Below are 17860 nucleotides of genomic sequence, written 5' to 3'. Positions count from 1 at the left end.
TAATGGCCATTATTTAAGGGCGGTTAGTTACTTTTTTTTGAGATGTTAATTTGTAAATATTATTACGTTTAATTTGAACACATCTCAAATTCAATTTGGAACAGTGCAAATTAATTCGGAGCATTAGAAAATCAGACTTTTGTTTGGACCATTCTAAAACAAAAAGGGTCTATATTAATAAAGCTTTACATAATAGACATTTTGATACTACAAATCCTAGTTTAGATCAGAAGAAGAAAATAAAGAACAAACGAAAAAGAAAGAATAAGCTATAACTCTCGTTTCAAACAATATTTTTATTGAAAATTACACTCGTAGGAGCTATTTAATATTTAGGCAACGTAAAATTTTCGAAGGTAATCACAAAATCGTATTACATGTACATTGTATTACGGAACAATGGAATGGCCTTGAAAAATTATTTGCAAATCTAACCATGCTTACCATGCTTACTGTATGCATATGTACATGGCAAAGTCAAACTAGTCACTAGTCGCAATACAGTACATTGCAGATATTGCTGATGAGGGACTGGTGATGGTGTCATTTCAACATGACAAACATTACATACCAGACACCACCAAATAATAAGCCGGGATAATAAGCAAGATTGAGAATTGTAAAAATGGTCTAATTATAATAGAAAGTAGACAATGTAATTCCGATCAGCAGATTATCATCATTCAAGGGGCAGATAATGGAAATAGCTTCATTCAGCAACGCAGGCCTAATCGTCGGATCATATCGATCATACCAGCACAATCACGTTTCTTCATTGCCATCTAGCTCTTGACTGGATGTGATTTGACAAGGAGTCGCCTATGTCTTCCCATGGTCTTGTGTTTTAAGCTTAACAAAATTAAACGTATGCAACAGGACCGCTTTTGCGTCAACAGTGTCACAAGCAAGGACTCGACGGCACCAGGAAATAACATCGCAAAGAGGAAGTATAAGGATGTCTAATGACAAACGATTTATCTTCGGCATAACCAACGCTCCTTGTGTGTTTCTGCTCGTCGTTTCTGTTTATGTGATGTGCATTACTCTAGTCCAGATCAACTGGTCAACCACGGTGTACTTGCTTGAACAACAGTGCGAATCTTCCGATGCTGATTGCAACCAGGAAACGATAGATCATGCCGATACCAGAACAGACATTGTCCTGGAAAACGGTCACGGAATATACGACACGATATCAGGTATGACACGATTTCTCTCCAGTTTCATGCCTAATCAAAACAAGGGTAACAATGAGGTAATTGATGACGACATTGATGACGTCACTCCCGATGGTTTTGACGCTTGCTTTCTTTACAATAAGCTTAAAAAACCAGGTCTTCCGATTGTGCATTCTGTTTTTGCCGATTCCGTGTCTCAACAAGTCGTCATTACGGGTGTATTGCGGAACTCGTTCGACGCATGGCATGAACAAGAATTCCTGTGCGATTTTAATCATGATTATGTTAAAAATAAGACCATTTCCTTGGTAACAATGAGTGATCCCATTGTACAAGATTTCAGACGATTTGGAGAGGAAGCTCAATACTCCGTTGTTATAACATGCCCAATGCCAATGAAACTACACAATAAAAAAACATTTCAAATGAATTTCCGGTTGGCTTCCAACCCGGATATTGCATATGAAAATATCACAGTTTGCCAAGCCGCTACCAATAAATCTCCCAAGTATTTTCTGACTATGTGTACTATGACAAAAGATATGGATAGGTATGTCCCACACTGGTTGGACTATCATAAAATGATGGGAGTCGAACATGTGTACATCTATGATAATTCTCGCAAATCAATTTTGGCAAGAACTACTAGAAAACATATCAAATCAGGTTTTCTTACTATCATACCTTGGTCTCACAAACATTCCCCAACTAAAACCTACTTAGAGGTCCAAGTTGCGTCAGAAAATGATTGCATGTGGAGGCACAAACATATATCTCATTGGATGATGAAAATCGACGTGGATGAATTCCTGCAACCTTTAGATCCGAATCGACCAACAATTCCTGATTACCTCAAGGATAGAAATCTTGATTTAGACCACCTTGGATCAGTGCGGATTCAAAATTGGTTCTTTTGCCGCCATACCGTCAAATACGGATTACAACAGTTAATGAACACGCGCAGTGTATTTGAACGGAATTTAATCCGGCATGCTGAACCAGTGCCGATAAATCGAGGTCGTGACAAAGCTATCGCTAGACCTGCCAATGTTCACCTGTACAAAATTCACGGTGTGAAATTAGGTGGTGACACTTTAACATTATCTCCGACTTCTGAAATGAGAATGGTTCATTACCGTGGCGACAACCCACTTCATCATGGATTTTGTTCGGGTAGACAATACGCAGATTTTAGCATGATTCGACTTTGGTATAAGCTCAATGGTGGCAACGTAACTGACTTGAATATGCATTTGGGTAAAATGTTACCTCTAATGAAAAAAATGGGCATTAAAGATGCCAATTCTTTGGGCATTTCTTCTGAGTTATTAGATGCTTCAAATACGACTAGCAAAACAATAACTGGTGCATAATCGGTGATAATCATGATGCTCTCTTCTATAGATGAGTTGACTTCTGGCGTCATATCCTGCCAGAATCACAATTTCCATTGTTTTTACCTGGCAATATGCGTGCGCATCATATTTTGTTCAGGGCCCGTGCTTTTAAACCTCCCGCCACATCACAATTAAGGCTATTGAACGGTGTAGTGGTTGTATGCAGTTCGCTCAAGCATATCGATATATCAGTCCCTTGCCTTTGTTGATAAACATTGAAGTCAACTCATCCATACCACTATAAGAGAAAAAGTTTCAAAAGGGTTTTCAAGTGTCTTCCTACAGGAAAAGCTCACACTAGAACTCTCAAAAACCTTCCTAAATTTCAAGAACCATGAGAACCATTACAGGTTATGCAGCCTGTTAGACAATCATGAAAGATTCATGAAAGTAAGAGTGAGCAAGGATCCTTTTTTGGTTCCTTTTGAGAACCACAAGGGTTCTCCTAAGGAAATGAATAAAGAACACTTTCATGACTTTTGGAACTTTGTTTGTGTAAGGTAGATAATGGCTGTATAAGATGTAATTGTAAATTTGTTTTAAACGGCATCCAGTCCGACGTTTTTGCGTGCGTGTGTACGTGTAACGGCATTGCTCAAATACTGCGTTGTTTATTCAAGGTTGAATTTCGTTTCACGGCTTCGAGATTCCTTCCAGAAAAAAATATTGGGGAGGGGCAAAGTGAATTTTAGGGGGCTGCAAATTAACACATTTTCAGTGCCGCCGACAAGGGGGGGGGGTTAATGGAGTGCGTTACCCCCGGGCCCGGAGTCCAGGGGGGCCGTAAAAATTTAAAAAGAATAACTTATCGCAACAGACGAACGCAAAACGTCGGACTCGATCCTGGCCTTCACGAGACCATTATCTGTAAAAGTATAAGTTTGCGAAAATGTATGGCAGCTACTTTTGCCTGTAAAATGTTACAGTATGGTGTACAAAAATACAATACAGTCATGTTACATGTTATATTTTACCTTCAAAATGGACAGATACCCAAAATGATTCCAGTTCACACCACAAAAATTACAATATGATTTGAAATTACTTGGTTCTCTTAATTGGTCGGTAAACATGATGGGTAAGATTTAATCTTTCACAGAGAAGTCATTCTCTTTTTGAAAAGGTCTTCTCTTGGCAAAGATTAAATCTTACTCAAAATTACAATATGTTGTAATTTTACAACATTTCGATTAAATTTTTATGGAAAATGTCAAGGTGTTGGGCATATTAACAGCCGTACAAAACCACCCAAAAGTAGTCATTTGATTTGATTGTGTATGAAGACAAAAACATTTTAAATGATAAAATTGACGTCAATGAATTCTTGCAACCTTTAGATCCAAATCGACCATCCTGATTACCTCAAGGATACAAATCTTGATTTGGACCAGGACCACGCTTGATCAGTGCGAATTCAAAACATAGTTCTTTTGCCGCCTTTCTTATATGCAATACGGATTGAAAACTGAACATGCGCAGTGTATTTGGATGTTATTCAATCCGACCGATAATTAATCGAAAATGTAATTGTTATTATATAGATGCACAGTGTTATTGTTATATGCAATAATAATAATTATTATTATCATTATTATTGTAGGCCTACACGTAAATATCTGTGGTCAAATATGCACCGACTAAAAAATGACCCTGTATTTGCGGTGCCGAAAGTAACCAATTTCGACGCAACCGTTGCCATTTTGTGTCCGCCTTCGCGCATAAAGCCATATAAAATTAATGTTTTGGTTCTCATCCAGAGGATTTTCATGAATTGATGAGGGAGGGTGTTTTTTTAAATGTAAAATGAGCATTGTCAGTAGTTTTCAGTTTTTTTTCAACAGTGCTCGAGGAAAAGATGAGTTTTTTTTTCAAATGTGAGATTCTGAGGGATAAATCCCCTACATTTCCACAAAAAGACTTGGATGTGATCCATGTTCTCTAATAAACTTATTTATATGTATGAAGTTTTCATCAATCATTTCAAGTCTGAAAAAGAAAAGAAAAATCTAACAAAAAAATTGATGAGGGAGGGGACGAGAACCAAAACATCAATTTTATATGCCCTAATAATTATTTGACCATGGATTTGTAAGAGTATTATTATTAGCTTTGTTTTATTTCAAAGAAATACATAATGAGAGTAGAACTCGCTGACATGCTACATAATGAATATCGTAAAAAAAACACATAAAATGCAACTCACGTTCATAAAATGGAACCAAAATCTGTGAGATTAGTATATTATTTTTGTAGAAATTTAAAAAATACATGTAATGATTTAGAGAATACTAGTAATATCGAACCTGACTATCTGCATTAAAAATATAAATGAAATGTTATTCTTAATTTTGATTTAGTTTGCATTTCTGTTCTTTTATATAGTTTTGTTTATTCTTCTTGGTTTATTTCGATTGTAAATAAATGAGATAAGGAATCATCAGCTACAAAAGTAGATACATCTGTGATCTGTGAGAGTTTCAATTATGGTTCATATTATAGTTGGAAAAGTATGGCACTGTAAAGCAAGAATTTGTTTGGATTAACTAATTTAGCAGGACAAAACTATTTGAACTGTCCTTGTCTCCAGAGTATCAAAATGGGCTGCCCTTAATAATGGCTCTGAAAAGAGCTGTTTAACTTTATAGTATGTGCTCCTTTCCACTGAAGACGTGGTGGCATACCTACCGGGTCAAAAGTCAAATTTGCTCCAATATTCATAAAAATAATCTAGCTTAGAGGTTTCAGAAAAGAATAGTTTGCATTATCTGCGATATCATGTTTGTACCACAAAGAGTTAAAAAGTCAGTAGGATTCAATGATATTTGTATTTATTTATCATCTATCTTCTTAACGTGACATCAGAGATAGTGCAAACTATTTTTTTTACTGAATCATTTGAACTTGAGGAACAATTTGCCTAAATTTTTACGAAATTAGGAGCAACTTAGGTCTTTTTAAAACCCCTTTACAACACGTAGGCCTAAATTGACCTTATACCTGTTGAGCAACGTAATTTGGTAAACTATATCGTGTCCTAACAATATGTCTTAAGCGCACAACTTTCGCTTTTGTGATAGTTAGGAACAGACAAATAATTTGATATAGGCCTATTTGAGTGAATTTGGAGCATGTTTCATTTTTACCCCCTGTATACAATAGAGGCTTTTTAGAGTTTGATATTTAGGGTAATTGGGTTTAAGTACAACTTGGCAGACAAAAAACATTTTGTGGGACCTCAGAGCACATCAGACATATCGAAATCCTAAGGTTTAAGGCCAAGAAAAAAATTTTTGTTTGCCCTTTCCCGACCGACCGAAAAATCACGAAAATCTTGGGTTGCGTTTTTTATTTTTTTATTTTATTGTATTTTTATCAAAAAATTCGTTAATTTTTTGCAACAAAAAAAAATCATTAAAAAAATAATTGATACTTTTCTAAGATATTTTTGAGCATTTTGAAATCCAAACTTTGGCAAATGATACCTCATGACTTTTCCATGACTGTTCTCATTTTCTTTGTGTTTTGTTTTTGAAACAAATGTGAGACTTTAACATCCGCTGTTTACATCATCATATTGAAAAAAAAATCGACCTACCGACCCTTCTGATTTTTTTTCATGAAAGGGCAAACAAACTATTTTTTTCTTGACCTAAGGACGTATCATTTGCACCCCATGATTATTATTGGCCTAAACTCAAGCCTAGAAATTGCAAGAACACCAAAACATGGAAATATAAGTGCAATTGTTGGCTTCCTTGAATTATTTCCTATAAAATAAGATCAATGTATTAAGGAATCGGATATCAACGACAACGTTTGCACAGTATTTATTTTTGTGGGACCTGAGAGCACATCAGATAATATCAAATTGCATTCTTAGGGACCGTTCACAAACACTTGTAAGGGGGGCCTGATGCAAAAAAATTTTATCGCGAACATTTTTCGGCCCCCCCCCCTTTACAGACCTCGAAAATTTCAGCCCCCCCCCCTTTTTGACATGAAAATTATCGGTCAACCCCATAGAAATGCAAATAAACTCAATTTTCCCAGAAAAATTTTTGGCTTTTTTTTTCACCCCCCCCCCCCCCCTTAGGAGGGTCAAACATTTTCAGGGCCCCCCTGTTTGCGTCAGGCCCCCCCCTTACAAGTGTTTCTGAACGCATGATCCCTTAATACGAAGAATGTCCTTCAACTAATTTTGATTTTTTTGAAATTCGCCATGTAATACAAATTTTATGGCAAATTATTAAAATTTGATATTTTGTAAATGTTTGATATAATAGTCCCGAATTAAATTAATAGCGAATACTAGCTATGGTTTAAATAGTCGTCAATGGTCAACAGCATTGATGTATGTGTTGCGCCGGAGGAATCAACCGTATGGTCAACGACAAAACACAATTACACAAAGCTCACATCTGGCATCCAGGGAGATGGTTTGTGTCAAGAGGAGGCTAGTACTGTAAGAACTCAGGAATGGCCCTCTACTGTTGGTACGGAAGGACCTGGCCACCCACCGTACTATTTGGCCTCGAATGTAAGCATGAGAGTACAAAGTCAAAAGAAAACGAGGGTATCGGAAGGGGCGACCCGCAGGCCGGAAGATACGTCAATGGCTACTGGGGAAGAGAGAGATGCTGCTCAGAGTACACCTGTTGGTGATGACAGATCAGGATTAAAGCCTGCTACAGGAAGTCCTGTTCTTGACGGTCCCAGGAAGGAAAGGAACAGCACCCCTTTAAGGAAGCCAATAAATATTGCTACATGGAATGTACGCAGTATGTCAGGAGGAAAGATTGAAGTTGTGGAGAAGGAGATGGTTGTGTGGCGCGCAGGTCCCGGGTGGAAGACACAACGTTTATCTGGTAGCGAGCGATCAAGGCCGATGACTAGGGTTCGTGGCGGAGACAGAATCCGACCAATAACAAGCACACACAATCTGATATAACTTTGCAATATATATTGTTTGGCAAATAAACACTGTCAACCACAATCATTAATCAACAATAACAAGCAATCACTGATACATCATATAACACTGCCACTGTACCATTTGTTCTCACATGTGGCCATAACAAACTTTGGGACACCATGCATGGATTTCTTAATTAGGCAAGAATCAAATTTGGTGTGAGAACATGAATTAACTCAGGTTTACCTATACATACTGTGCACAGCTTACATGTCAATATATAGGAATACTGTAAACCACATGAAAATACATGGAATAACACTTGAGCAATATCAATAAACCTGTCGCATAATAATCAATATGAAATGTACCACAATGCACCACTGATATGTGCTTGTCTACGCAGTTTGTGTGCGCTCTTGAATATGTTTTGACGTAACCTTAATCACAGCGCGCATGCTGAATGACACAACAAAATGTGCTACCTTAATCCCAATGCACCTGTTCCTGAAATACGCCACCTTAATATTCATAAACACAGGTAATGATACCGATATGCAAATGCGTACACCTAATCATCACAAATAACACGAAGAGATACTGGCATGTGAATGTGCCACCTTAATAATCATAACTCATGTACCTGCTGGTATGCGGATGCACCACCTTAATAATCACAACACATATTACCGGCATCCGAATGTACCACCTTAATAACCATACTTATGTATACTGGTATGCGGATGCGCCACCTTAATAATCATAATAATAATCGCATTCAAATGTGATTATTATTATCAACCGGAACGATAACCTTAATATCAAATACCAATGCATGAACATTCATAATAATAACAACAATTTGGTTCATTTTATAAATGTGTGCAGTTGTAAGTAGGCTCTATCTGATTGGCAGATAGACAAGTCGCTATGATGCAGATGATAGATTCAGTTTCTCTTTCTTGAGTCTTTATTTTCACCTGTATGCAACATTTGGTCTTGATTATTATTATTTATAATAATCGTGTAATATGGCAGATAAATTGGGCAGATATTTAATATGGCAGATAAATTGGCAGATATTTAATACATGTACATTTACTCCAGGCACAGCTCCACGGTGTGTGAGTTCTGATTTATGGCTTTGAGAATGAGTCTTAATACATGTAATATTTTAGTGATCCCTGTCACTTGAATGAGTCTTGATATCTGAATGAGTCTTTATTTCTGAGTGAGTCCTGATTGATAACAAATATCAATAATGTGTTAATTTATATTCTGCCCTTCAATAATTAATATCAGCAAGCAATAGATTATGTTCTCCCATGCTGGGTATCCAGTTGAACCAACATACGTGTGAGTCAGAAGATTAGGTTAAAATACTTGCAGCATTATTTGTAAACAAAGATGAATCTGTTGATGACCTTATGACCTTTTCACTCGTGGAACTTTAAATGAATGACATGAGTACCTTAAATGTTCTTAAACATGACTTTTATACCATTTTGGCCCTGAAACCACACATTGAGGGTAATCTTGAATCCCTGGAGTTCAGTTTGCACTTTATAGATTATCCATTTGGTGGTCCTTTCTGCTCATTTTGATGCTTTTATTCCTACTTTCTGCCAAGTTCCGTACACGAAATATTACTTCGGGGCCACGAGCTTTCCCTAGCCAAACTTTTCATGATCCATTGTTTCCAGATCCAAGCTGTACCAAACTTATGTCGCGATAAACACACATACAATAAAATGGCATCAATAGTTATATATAACCCTAAATCTACATAATACTAAGTTTAGAATACATAAAACAACATATTAAACACATATTCCATCATATAAGGGAATGATGAAATCAATACTTTTCATAGTTTAGCAACACTCACTAATTGATATGATAGAGGGCAGTAGATAAGTTTGACGGTCACCTTAGGGGTGCACAACACTTAGTATTTTACCACACAACCCCCTCCTTTACGGGAGCGCTGTCCCAGTGCGTCAAAATCACCACCACTCCTTCCTGCAGGATGACAACGGATATCCTATGACATAAATTTGAAGATTAGAGTAGTAATTACACAAAGTCTGTAGTGCTATCCTGTGCTTGCCAAGTGAGCCGAGCGGTAAGACTTCTTCGATGTTAACGATGGACGAATACAGCACAGGAGAGATCCGACGTAATAACACAACAGCTTGATCATTCTTCACATTTCACTAATTGTCAAATAGATTCACCAATTGTCAAGTAGATTCACTTAATGACATGCAGGTACTTTCTGCATGTTCAGCAATATAAACAATTTCCATGTTAGTTAAGTCATGGTGAATCTCAATGTTATACATGTAGGTTACATGTATCTTGAACTAGTTCCAATTGAAGACTTCAGTACAGAACAAGGTACATTTTCCAACTGCTATTCAAATCTTGGCAGTAACATATTTACAAGTGTCAGGTTCAATTCAATGTTCAGAGCACAATACTCTCTCTCAGGTTTCTACATTGTATGAAGGCAGTATCCATTAGCAGACTCCTGATGAAAACATATTCATATATACATCAGCTACATCATCTTCTTCCTTGTTTTCATCATAATCACACATGCATCATCCAACTACACACTGCTGAATTACATACATTGAGAGTATTGTGTTTTACATCTCAATTAGTGACAGTGCTTTTTAACTGTCAATTACATGTAGTGACAGTGCTTTGTAACTGTCAGTAGTCACAGTGATTTTTAACTGTCAAGTAGTGACAGTGCTTTGAAACTGTCACATTTCACATTGTTTTGTCCACTAGTTATTTTAATGGGTAGAGTTAGTTTATGCTGGCTTGGCTGGTTCTTGACAACTGCTTACTCTGCAGACTTTATTCTTGATTCAATACTGTTTCACATCACATAGTAACACTTCAGCTGTTACTATTATACAAACTTCCACAAAGTACATCATCATCAGGGTTGATCAGACCAAGATGAGTACTTTGACTCTCCAACTCGAACTTATTTTTCAAGTCATGGTAGTTCATCAGCCATGCAGGAATTCCATTAATAGTGTCACTTTCAACACCTGCTAAAATTCTGGTCCCTCCAATTACCAACTTGAGCTTCATCTGCAAGTCTCGGAGCTATTTCCATGCAGATTTCCAGACACTATTCTTCATTTCTCCTCATGCTGACTGCTAGGACCACTAGATAAGATCCTATTTCACTTCAAGAATCTACAAAGCATCTGCAGCTTTGTGAGTCAGCTAATGTCAAATTTCAACCAGGCTGCATACTGTGGGTACTGATCACCCATATTGTTATTATTTACAGTGTTAATTTTATTGGTAGTCTCCTGTTGTGACGTTGAGGATATCGTCTCTGTGGCTGTGCAGTATCTTTGGTACTACTTGTACTCTGTAATGTTTCACTGTTTTGACCATTTGGATTCTTTTGTGGTGACTGTTCAGGCTTTGGTTCACTATTTGCTCTTTCTGGTGACGCAGATGGTTCTTTTTGGTTTCCGCTATCAGGCTGCTGTGTTGCTGTCGCAGTCTCTGGTTTACTTTCTGGTGAGGAAGCAGTTGTCTGATTATTCAATTCCTGTTCAGGCTGAATTGGCGGTTCTTCAGGTTTGTCTATGTCTCTACTTGCACTTCTGGGTGGCAACATGGGTATTTCTTGTACACTGTTAGGTTCAGGTACTCTGGGCAGCCAAGATTGGAGAAATTTTCCACAATAGAGCTTAAGTCTGTCATAGTGTACCACTTTCTTGATACCACGGGGCCCATTACGTTGGATCCTGAAGATCACATCTGACAATTGGTGAATCACTAGGTATGGCCCTTCCCATTTCATATCTAGCTTCGGTGACAGTCCTTTCTTTGTGGCCTTCTTTGATAACCAGACGAAATCACCTGTCTTGATTGGGTTGCCTTGTGCTTTCTTGTTATATTGAGTCTTTTGTCTCTCAGCACTTTGTTTAAGGCACTGTCTAGCTCTTTCATGGGCTGCTAGTAGTCTGTCTCTGAGATCAAGGGCATAATCTGTATTGTACTTCACTTCTGGGCCAGGTGCTTCTATAGTTATATCTACTGGCATGTTGGCTTGTCTGCCTAACATTAGCATGTTTGGTGATTCACCGGTAGACGCTTGGGGGGTGCTACGATACGCAAACATCGCTAGTTGTAATTTTTCGTCCCAGTCACGTTGCTTCCTATTGGGCGCTATTAACTTGGACACCATGTCCATCAGTGTACGGTTGAAGCGTTCTACATACCCATCGCTCTTAGGATTGTAAGGAGTGGTTCTGCTTTTTTCTATACCAAGCAACTTGCATGTTTCCTGGATCACAAAGGACTCAAAGTTTCGCCCCTGGTCGCTGTGAAGCTGGTGTGGCATACCAAATCTGCATACAAACTGTTCGACGAAGCAGCGGGCAATAGTTTCTGCTTCCTGATTAGGGATGGCAAATGATTCTACCCATTTGGTGTAGTACTCTCCAATCACCAATACGTATCGATTTCCATGGTCTGATTCAGGCAGTGGGCCCAATATATCCATGGCAACTAACTGCATCGGTTCACCAACTGTCGGCTGGGTCAACTTGGCTAAAGGTTTTGGGGCTGGCTGCTTCCTCCGGTTACACACGTCACATTGCCTCACACAAGAACGGACATCAGCCGACATGCCGTACCATACATAACGATCCTTCACCCTTGACAATGTCCGGTTGGTGCCCAAGTGACCAGATGTGGTGGACCCATGCAGTTCACGCAATACTTCCTCTCTGTACATCTGAGGCATAATTATTTTCCATTTAATCAGTGTGCCTTCATCTGATTCCCATCGCTTGCAAAGCACGCCACCCATCACTTGCACTTGATCCCAAAGACCCCAGTAATACTTAGTGGCTCTTGACAGTCCACTAATTTCTTTCCAATCAGGGCGGATGTCACTGGATTCTTTGTAAGCCAGAATTGGTTGAATTGTGGGATCCTGAAGTTGAGCTTCTCTCAAGTCTTGACATGTCAACACTGGATCAAGGGTAGTGGTGCGAGCTGTTGGATTGGATACACTGGCACTAGCTGGTTGTAAGTCTGGAGACTTAGTAGAATTGTCTTGTTCATTACCATTCTCCTCCTCACGTCCACATTGCTTGCATAGCTGCCGTGAAAGACTGTCAGCATTGTTGTGTAATCGTCCTGGGCGATGTACAATTTCTAAGTCATATTCTGATACAATCTCGAGCCAATGCGCAAGTTGTCCATTAGGTTGCTTAAAGTTCATTAACCAGCGCAGACTACCATGGTCAGTACGTATCAAGACTCTGCGTCCATATATGTAGTGCCGGCAATGCTTGAGAGCTGATATCATAGCTAACAACTCGCGACGTGTAACACAGTAATTCTGCTCCTCTGCACTCATGGTTCTGCTGAAGTAGGCAATGACTTTCTCTTGATTGTCCTGTATCTGAGACAATACAGCTCCTAGTCCAGTCCCGCTTGCATCTGTGTCTAAGATGTAGTCACCAATTGGGAGTGGGTATGCTAAAATTGGTGCTGTAGTCAAACATGTCTTCAAGAATTCAAAGGATCTTTGGCACTCTGTGGACCACTGAAACTTGGCATTCTTTCTCGTTAACTGGTGAAGAGGGCGTGCAATATCCGCAAAACCCTTAATAAACTTGCGGTAGTAGGATGCCAAACCGATGAAGCTTCGAACATCTCGAACCGTCTGAGGCGTTGGCCAATCTGATACCTTCTGGATCTTCTGAGGATCTGTTTCCACTCCATTCTTGGAGATCACATGGCCAAGGTACGGAACCGAAGTCTGAAAGAGCTCACACTTTCGCGGTTTCAATTTCAAGTTGGCTTCCCGCAATCTGTCAAACACAATTTGAAGTCTTGCAATTTCATCATCTGTTGAACTACCGTAAACCACCACGTCATCCAGATACAGGAGTAAGATCTCGTAGTTCAATCCATGGAAGACAGTCTCCATTAGGCGCGAAAACGTCGCTGGGGCGTTACATAATCCAAATGGCATTACACGCCATTGATAGAGTCCGCTTCTGACTGCAAATGCTGATTTCTCGGCAGTTTCTGGGTCGAGTTCAACTTGCCAGTATCCAGAACACAGATCCAGCGTAGAATAATATTCCGCACCAGCTAAGGAGTCTAGAGTGTCCTGGATGTGGGGAATTGGGAAAGCATCCTTCTTGGTTTCCTTGTTTAAGCGGCGATAATCTACACAAAATCTCTGTGTCCCATCCTTCTTGTCCACCAACACCACTGGGCTGGCCCAAGGACTCTCTGAAGGCTGAATGAGTCCACGTTCCAGCAGATCTTCCACCTGTCGATCAACTTCTTGACGCTTCTCTATAGGAACTCTTCTCGGTGCCTGCTTTATAGGAATGGTATCCCCTGTTTGGATTTTGTGTTTGATCATTGTTGTTCTGCCTATGTCATGCTCCCCTGTAGAGAAGACATCACTATTTCTGGTCAAAAGATCCTGAATCTTTCCATGGTGCTCTACAGGTAAATTCTGAATTGTTCTGTCACAAAGGTCCTGCACATGGGATGGAACACTCACTCTGGCACAGCTAGTTGTAGGTCTATATGAGGTTTCTAGTTTGATAGTCTCTCCAGCACATGTGTATTCAAGGTTATTCAAGTCAATATTTCCTCCCAACGAAAACAGAAATTTCATTCCAAGCAGGGCATCTTCTTCAATATCTGCTACAATTACATGTGCACGTTTTGTGCAGGTATCGCCAATAGTCACATCAAGCCAAGCACTGCCCAAGTTTTCCAAGTGTGATCCACTAGCCTGGGTAAGATCATGAAGTGGAGGACTAAGTTGAGGGCGCTTCTCTTCTGGAATTGAGTTAAAAACTGCTATGGCAAGTAAAACATCAGAGCATCCTGTGTCAAGTTGGAAATTAAGTCTTTTCTCCAAAATACTACCAGTTAAATACAGGGCATTAACTGATGGAGGCTTTCTTGAATAGAGCTGCGCTAAACTTGTGGCTGGGTTGGTTCTTGATTCTGTTATCGGGGGCGGTAGGGAGTGGTTCTCTGCTGCTGTCGGGAACCCATCTGATTTGGAGCTTGCGGTACTTTGGGCCATCTCTCGCTCCGCTGAGCTGACCACTGGCCGTTTCCCTGAAACTGAGGGCAGTATTTCTTGATGTGCCCCTCCTCTCCACAGAAGTAACATGCTCTCCTACTATAAGCATTACTCTCTGGTCTTCTGGTCTCTTCTCTTCTAGTATAAGCATTACTCTCTGGTCTTCTGGTCTCTTCTCTTCTTGTAACTGCCATCTCTTTTACCAACTGTATTAACTCCTCCTGCTTCTTTTCCATCTTGTCAAGCCTCTCCTTCATCTCGTCTTTCACCACTGCTCTACACTCTGTAATTTTTGCATGTCTAGGCTGCTCCCTCTGTTCTTCTACCTGTAAAAAGCTTTCTGCTTCAATGGCAGCTAAAAGGGCAGCTTCAAATGTTGTGGGCTTTGCACGGTGCACCGCTGCTCTGATTTCCGCTTCGAGTAGTGCATCCTTGAAATGTGTGATACACATCCGTTCCGCGAATGCTGGCGGTGCTTCTGGATACGCTTGCTGTACCAGTTCCTGTATTTGTTCACCCAACTCTTGTAATGTCTCTTTGTGCTTTCTTCGTCTTCTCTTCAATTGTGCCAGGTAGCTCTCCGCTAAACCCCCAGGTCCGTATCTTCTCTTCAGTCTGGCCGCAAGTTCCAAAATAGTGAAGGGTCTTTCTTGCCCAAATCCATCCACAGGCCGTGGCACTAAAATTTTACAAGCATTGTCCCGCAGTGCAGAAGCAAGTTGTATTGCAGCTTCGTCCGCAGTCCACTTATTCAATTCACCGACTGAGCGAAAATGTGCCCAATAGGTCTTCCATGGCATCTTCCCGTCAAACCTATCGGGCATCCTTTCTTTACGTCTAGCTGGGGGTAGCGCGGGTCGCTGTGGTGATGGTGAGCGAGCCTTGGGACTGTCATACCAACGAGGTGATAAGTCAGGGCTATCTTGCCATTGAGATCGGGTACTAGGTGAGTCAGTCTTGCTTTTGGGCTCTCATTATCATATGCAGGGTACTCATCCCTTACAAACCAGTCTTCCTCGTCATCCGATGCGAATGCCATTTTATACAATGTATACAAAAATATATGCCAAAAATTTACTCACTGTATGCCAAAATTTACTCACTGTTTGCCAAAATTTACATAAATATATATATCGCAGTGTGCTTGTTTACAAATTTAATAATCCCACCGCTGTACACCATTTGTGGCGCGCAGGTCCCGGGTGGAAGACACAACGTTTATCTGGTAGCGAGCGATCAAGGCCGATGACTAGGGTTCGTGGCGGAGACAGAATCCGACCAATAACAAGCACACACAATCTGATATAACTTTGCAATATATATTGTTTGGCAAATAAACACTGTCAACCACAATCATTAATCAACAATAACAAGCAATCACTGATACATCATATAACACTGCCACTGTACCATTTGTTCTCACATGTGGCCATAACAAACTTTGGGACACCATGCATGGATTTCTTAATTAGGCAAGAATCAAATTTGGTGTGAGAACATGAATTAACTCAGGTTTACCTATACATACTGTGCACAGCTTACATGTCAATATATAGGAATACTGTAAACCACATGAAAATACATGGAATAACACTTGAGCAATATCAATAAACCTGTCGCATAATAATCAATATGAAATGTACCACAATGCACCACTGATATGTGCTTGTCTACGCAGTTTGTGTGCGCTCTTGAATATGTTTTGACGTAACCTTAATCACAGCGCGCATGCTGAATGACACAACAAAATGTGCTACCTTAATCCCAATGCACCTGTTCCTGAAATACGCCACCTTAATATTCATAAACACAGGTAATGATACCGATATGCAAATGCGTACACCTAATCATCACAAATAACACGAAGAGATACTGGCATGTGAATGTGCCACCTTAATAATCATAACTCATGTACCTGCTGGTATGCGGATGCACCACCTTAATAATCACAACACATATTACCGGCATCCGAATGTACCACCTTAATAACCATACTTATGTATACTGGTATGCGGATGCGCCACCTTAATAATCATAATAATAATCGCATTCAAATGTGATTATTATTATCAACCGGAACGATAACCTTAATATCAAATACCAATGCATGAACATTCATAATAATAACAACAATTTGGTTCATTTTATAAATGTGTGCAGTTGTAAGTAGGCTCTATCTGATTGGCAGATAGACAAGTCGCTATGATGCAGATGATAGATTCAGTTTCTCTTTCTTGAGTCTTTATTTTCACCTGTATGCAACATTTGGTCTTGATTATTATTATTTATAATAATCGTGTAATATGGCAGATAAATTGGGCAGATATTTAATATGGCAGATAAATTGGCAGATATTTAATACATGTACATTTACTCCAGGCACAGCTCCACGGTGTGTGAGTTCTGATTTATGGCTTTGAGAATGAGTCTTAATACATGTAATATTTTAGTGATCCCTGTCACTTGAATGAGTCTTGATATCTGAATGAGTCTTTATTTCTGAGTGAGTCCTGATTGATAACAAATATCAATAATGTGTTAATTTATATTCTGCCCTTCAATAATTAATATCAGCAAGCAATAGATTATGTTCTCCCATGCTGGGTATCCAGTTGAACCAACATACGTGTGAGTCAGAAGATTAGGTTAAAATACTTGCAGCATTATTTGTAAACAAAGATGAATCTGTTGATGACCTTATGACCTTTTCACTCGTGGAACTTTAAATGAATGACATGAGTACCTTAAATGTTCTTAAACATGACTTTTATACCATTTTGGCCCTGAAACCACACATTGAGGGTAATCTTGAATCCCTGGAGTTCAGTTTGCACTTTATAGATTATCCATTTGGTGGTCCTTTCTGCTCATTTTGATGCTTTTATTCCTACTTTCTGCCAAGTTCCGTACACGAAATATTACTTCGGGGCCACGAGCTTTCCCTAGCCAAACTTTTCATGATCCATTGTTTCCAGATCCAAGCTGTACCAAACTTATGTCGCGATAAACACACATACAATAAAATGGCATCAATAGTTATATATAACCCTAAATCTACATAATACTAAGTTTAGAATACATAAAACAACATATTAAACACATATTCCATCATATAAGGGAATGATGAAATCAATACTTTTCATAGTTTAGCAACACTCACTAATTGATATGATAGAGGGCAGTAGATAAGTTTGACGGTCACCTTAGGGGTGCACAACACTTAGTATTTTACCACAGTTGCAAACAATATTAAGAT

General features: G+C 39.2%; 1 protein-coding gene across 1 annotated transcript; it reads left to right on the top strand.

Annotated features, from left to right (window-relative positions):
- The first annotated feature begins 356 nt into the window (after nucleotides 1-356).
- Nucleotides 357-3304, top strand: LOC140156869 (uncharacterized). The gene has a single exon (XM_072179866.1). The coding sequence runs from the start codon at nucleotides 956-958 to the stop codon at nucleotides 2549-2551; it is 1596 nt and encodes a 531-aa protein (XP_072035967.1). The 5' UTR covers nucleotides 357-955; the 3' UTR covers nucleotides 2552-3304.
- The last annotated feature ends 14556 nt before the right edge of the window (nucleotides 3305-17860 follow it).

The sequence above is a fragment of the Amphiura filiformis genome, chromosome 7, assembly GCF_039555335.1.
Source record: "Amphiura filiformis chromosome 7, Afil_fr2py, whole genome shotgun sequence".
NCBI lineage: Eukaryota > Metazoa > Echinodermata > Ophiuroidea > Amphilepidida > Amphiuridae > Amphiura > Amphiura filiformis.
The sequence above is the reverse complement of the archived record's forward strand: the minus strand, read 5'-3'. Positions and strand labels throughout refer to the sequence as shown.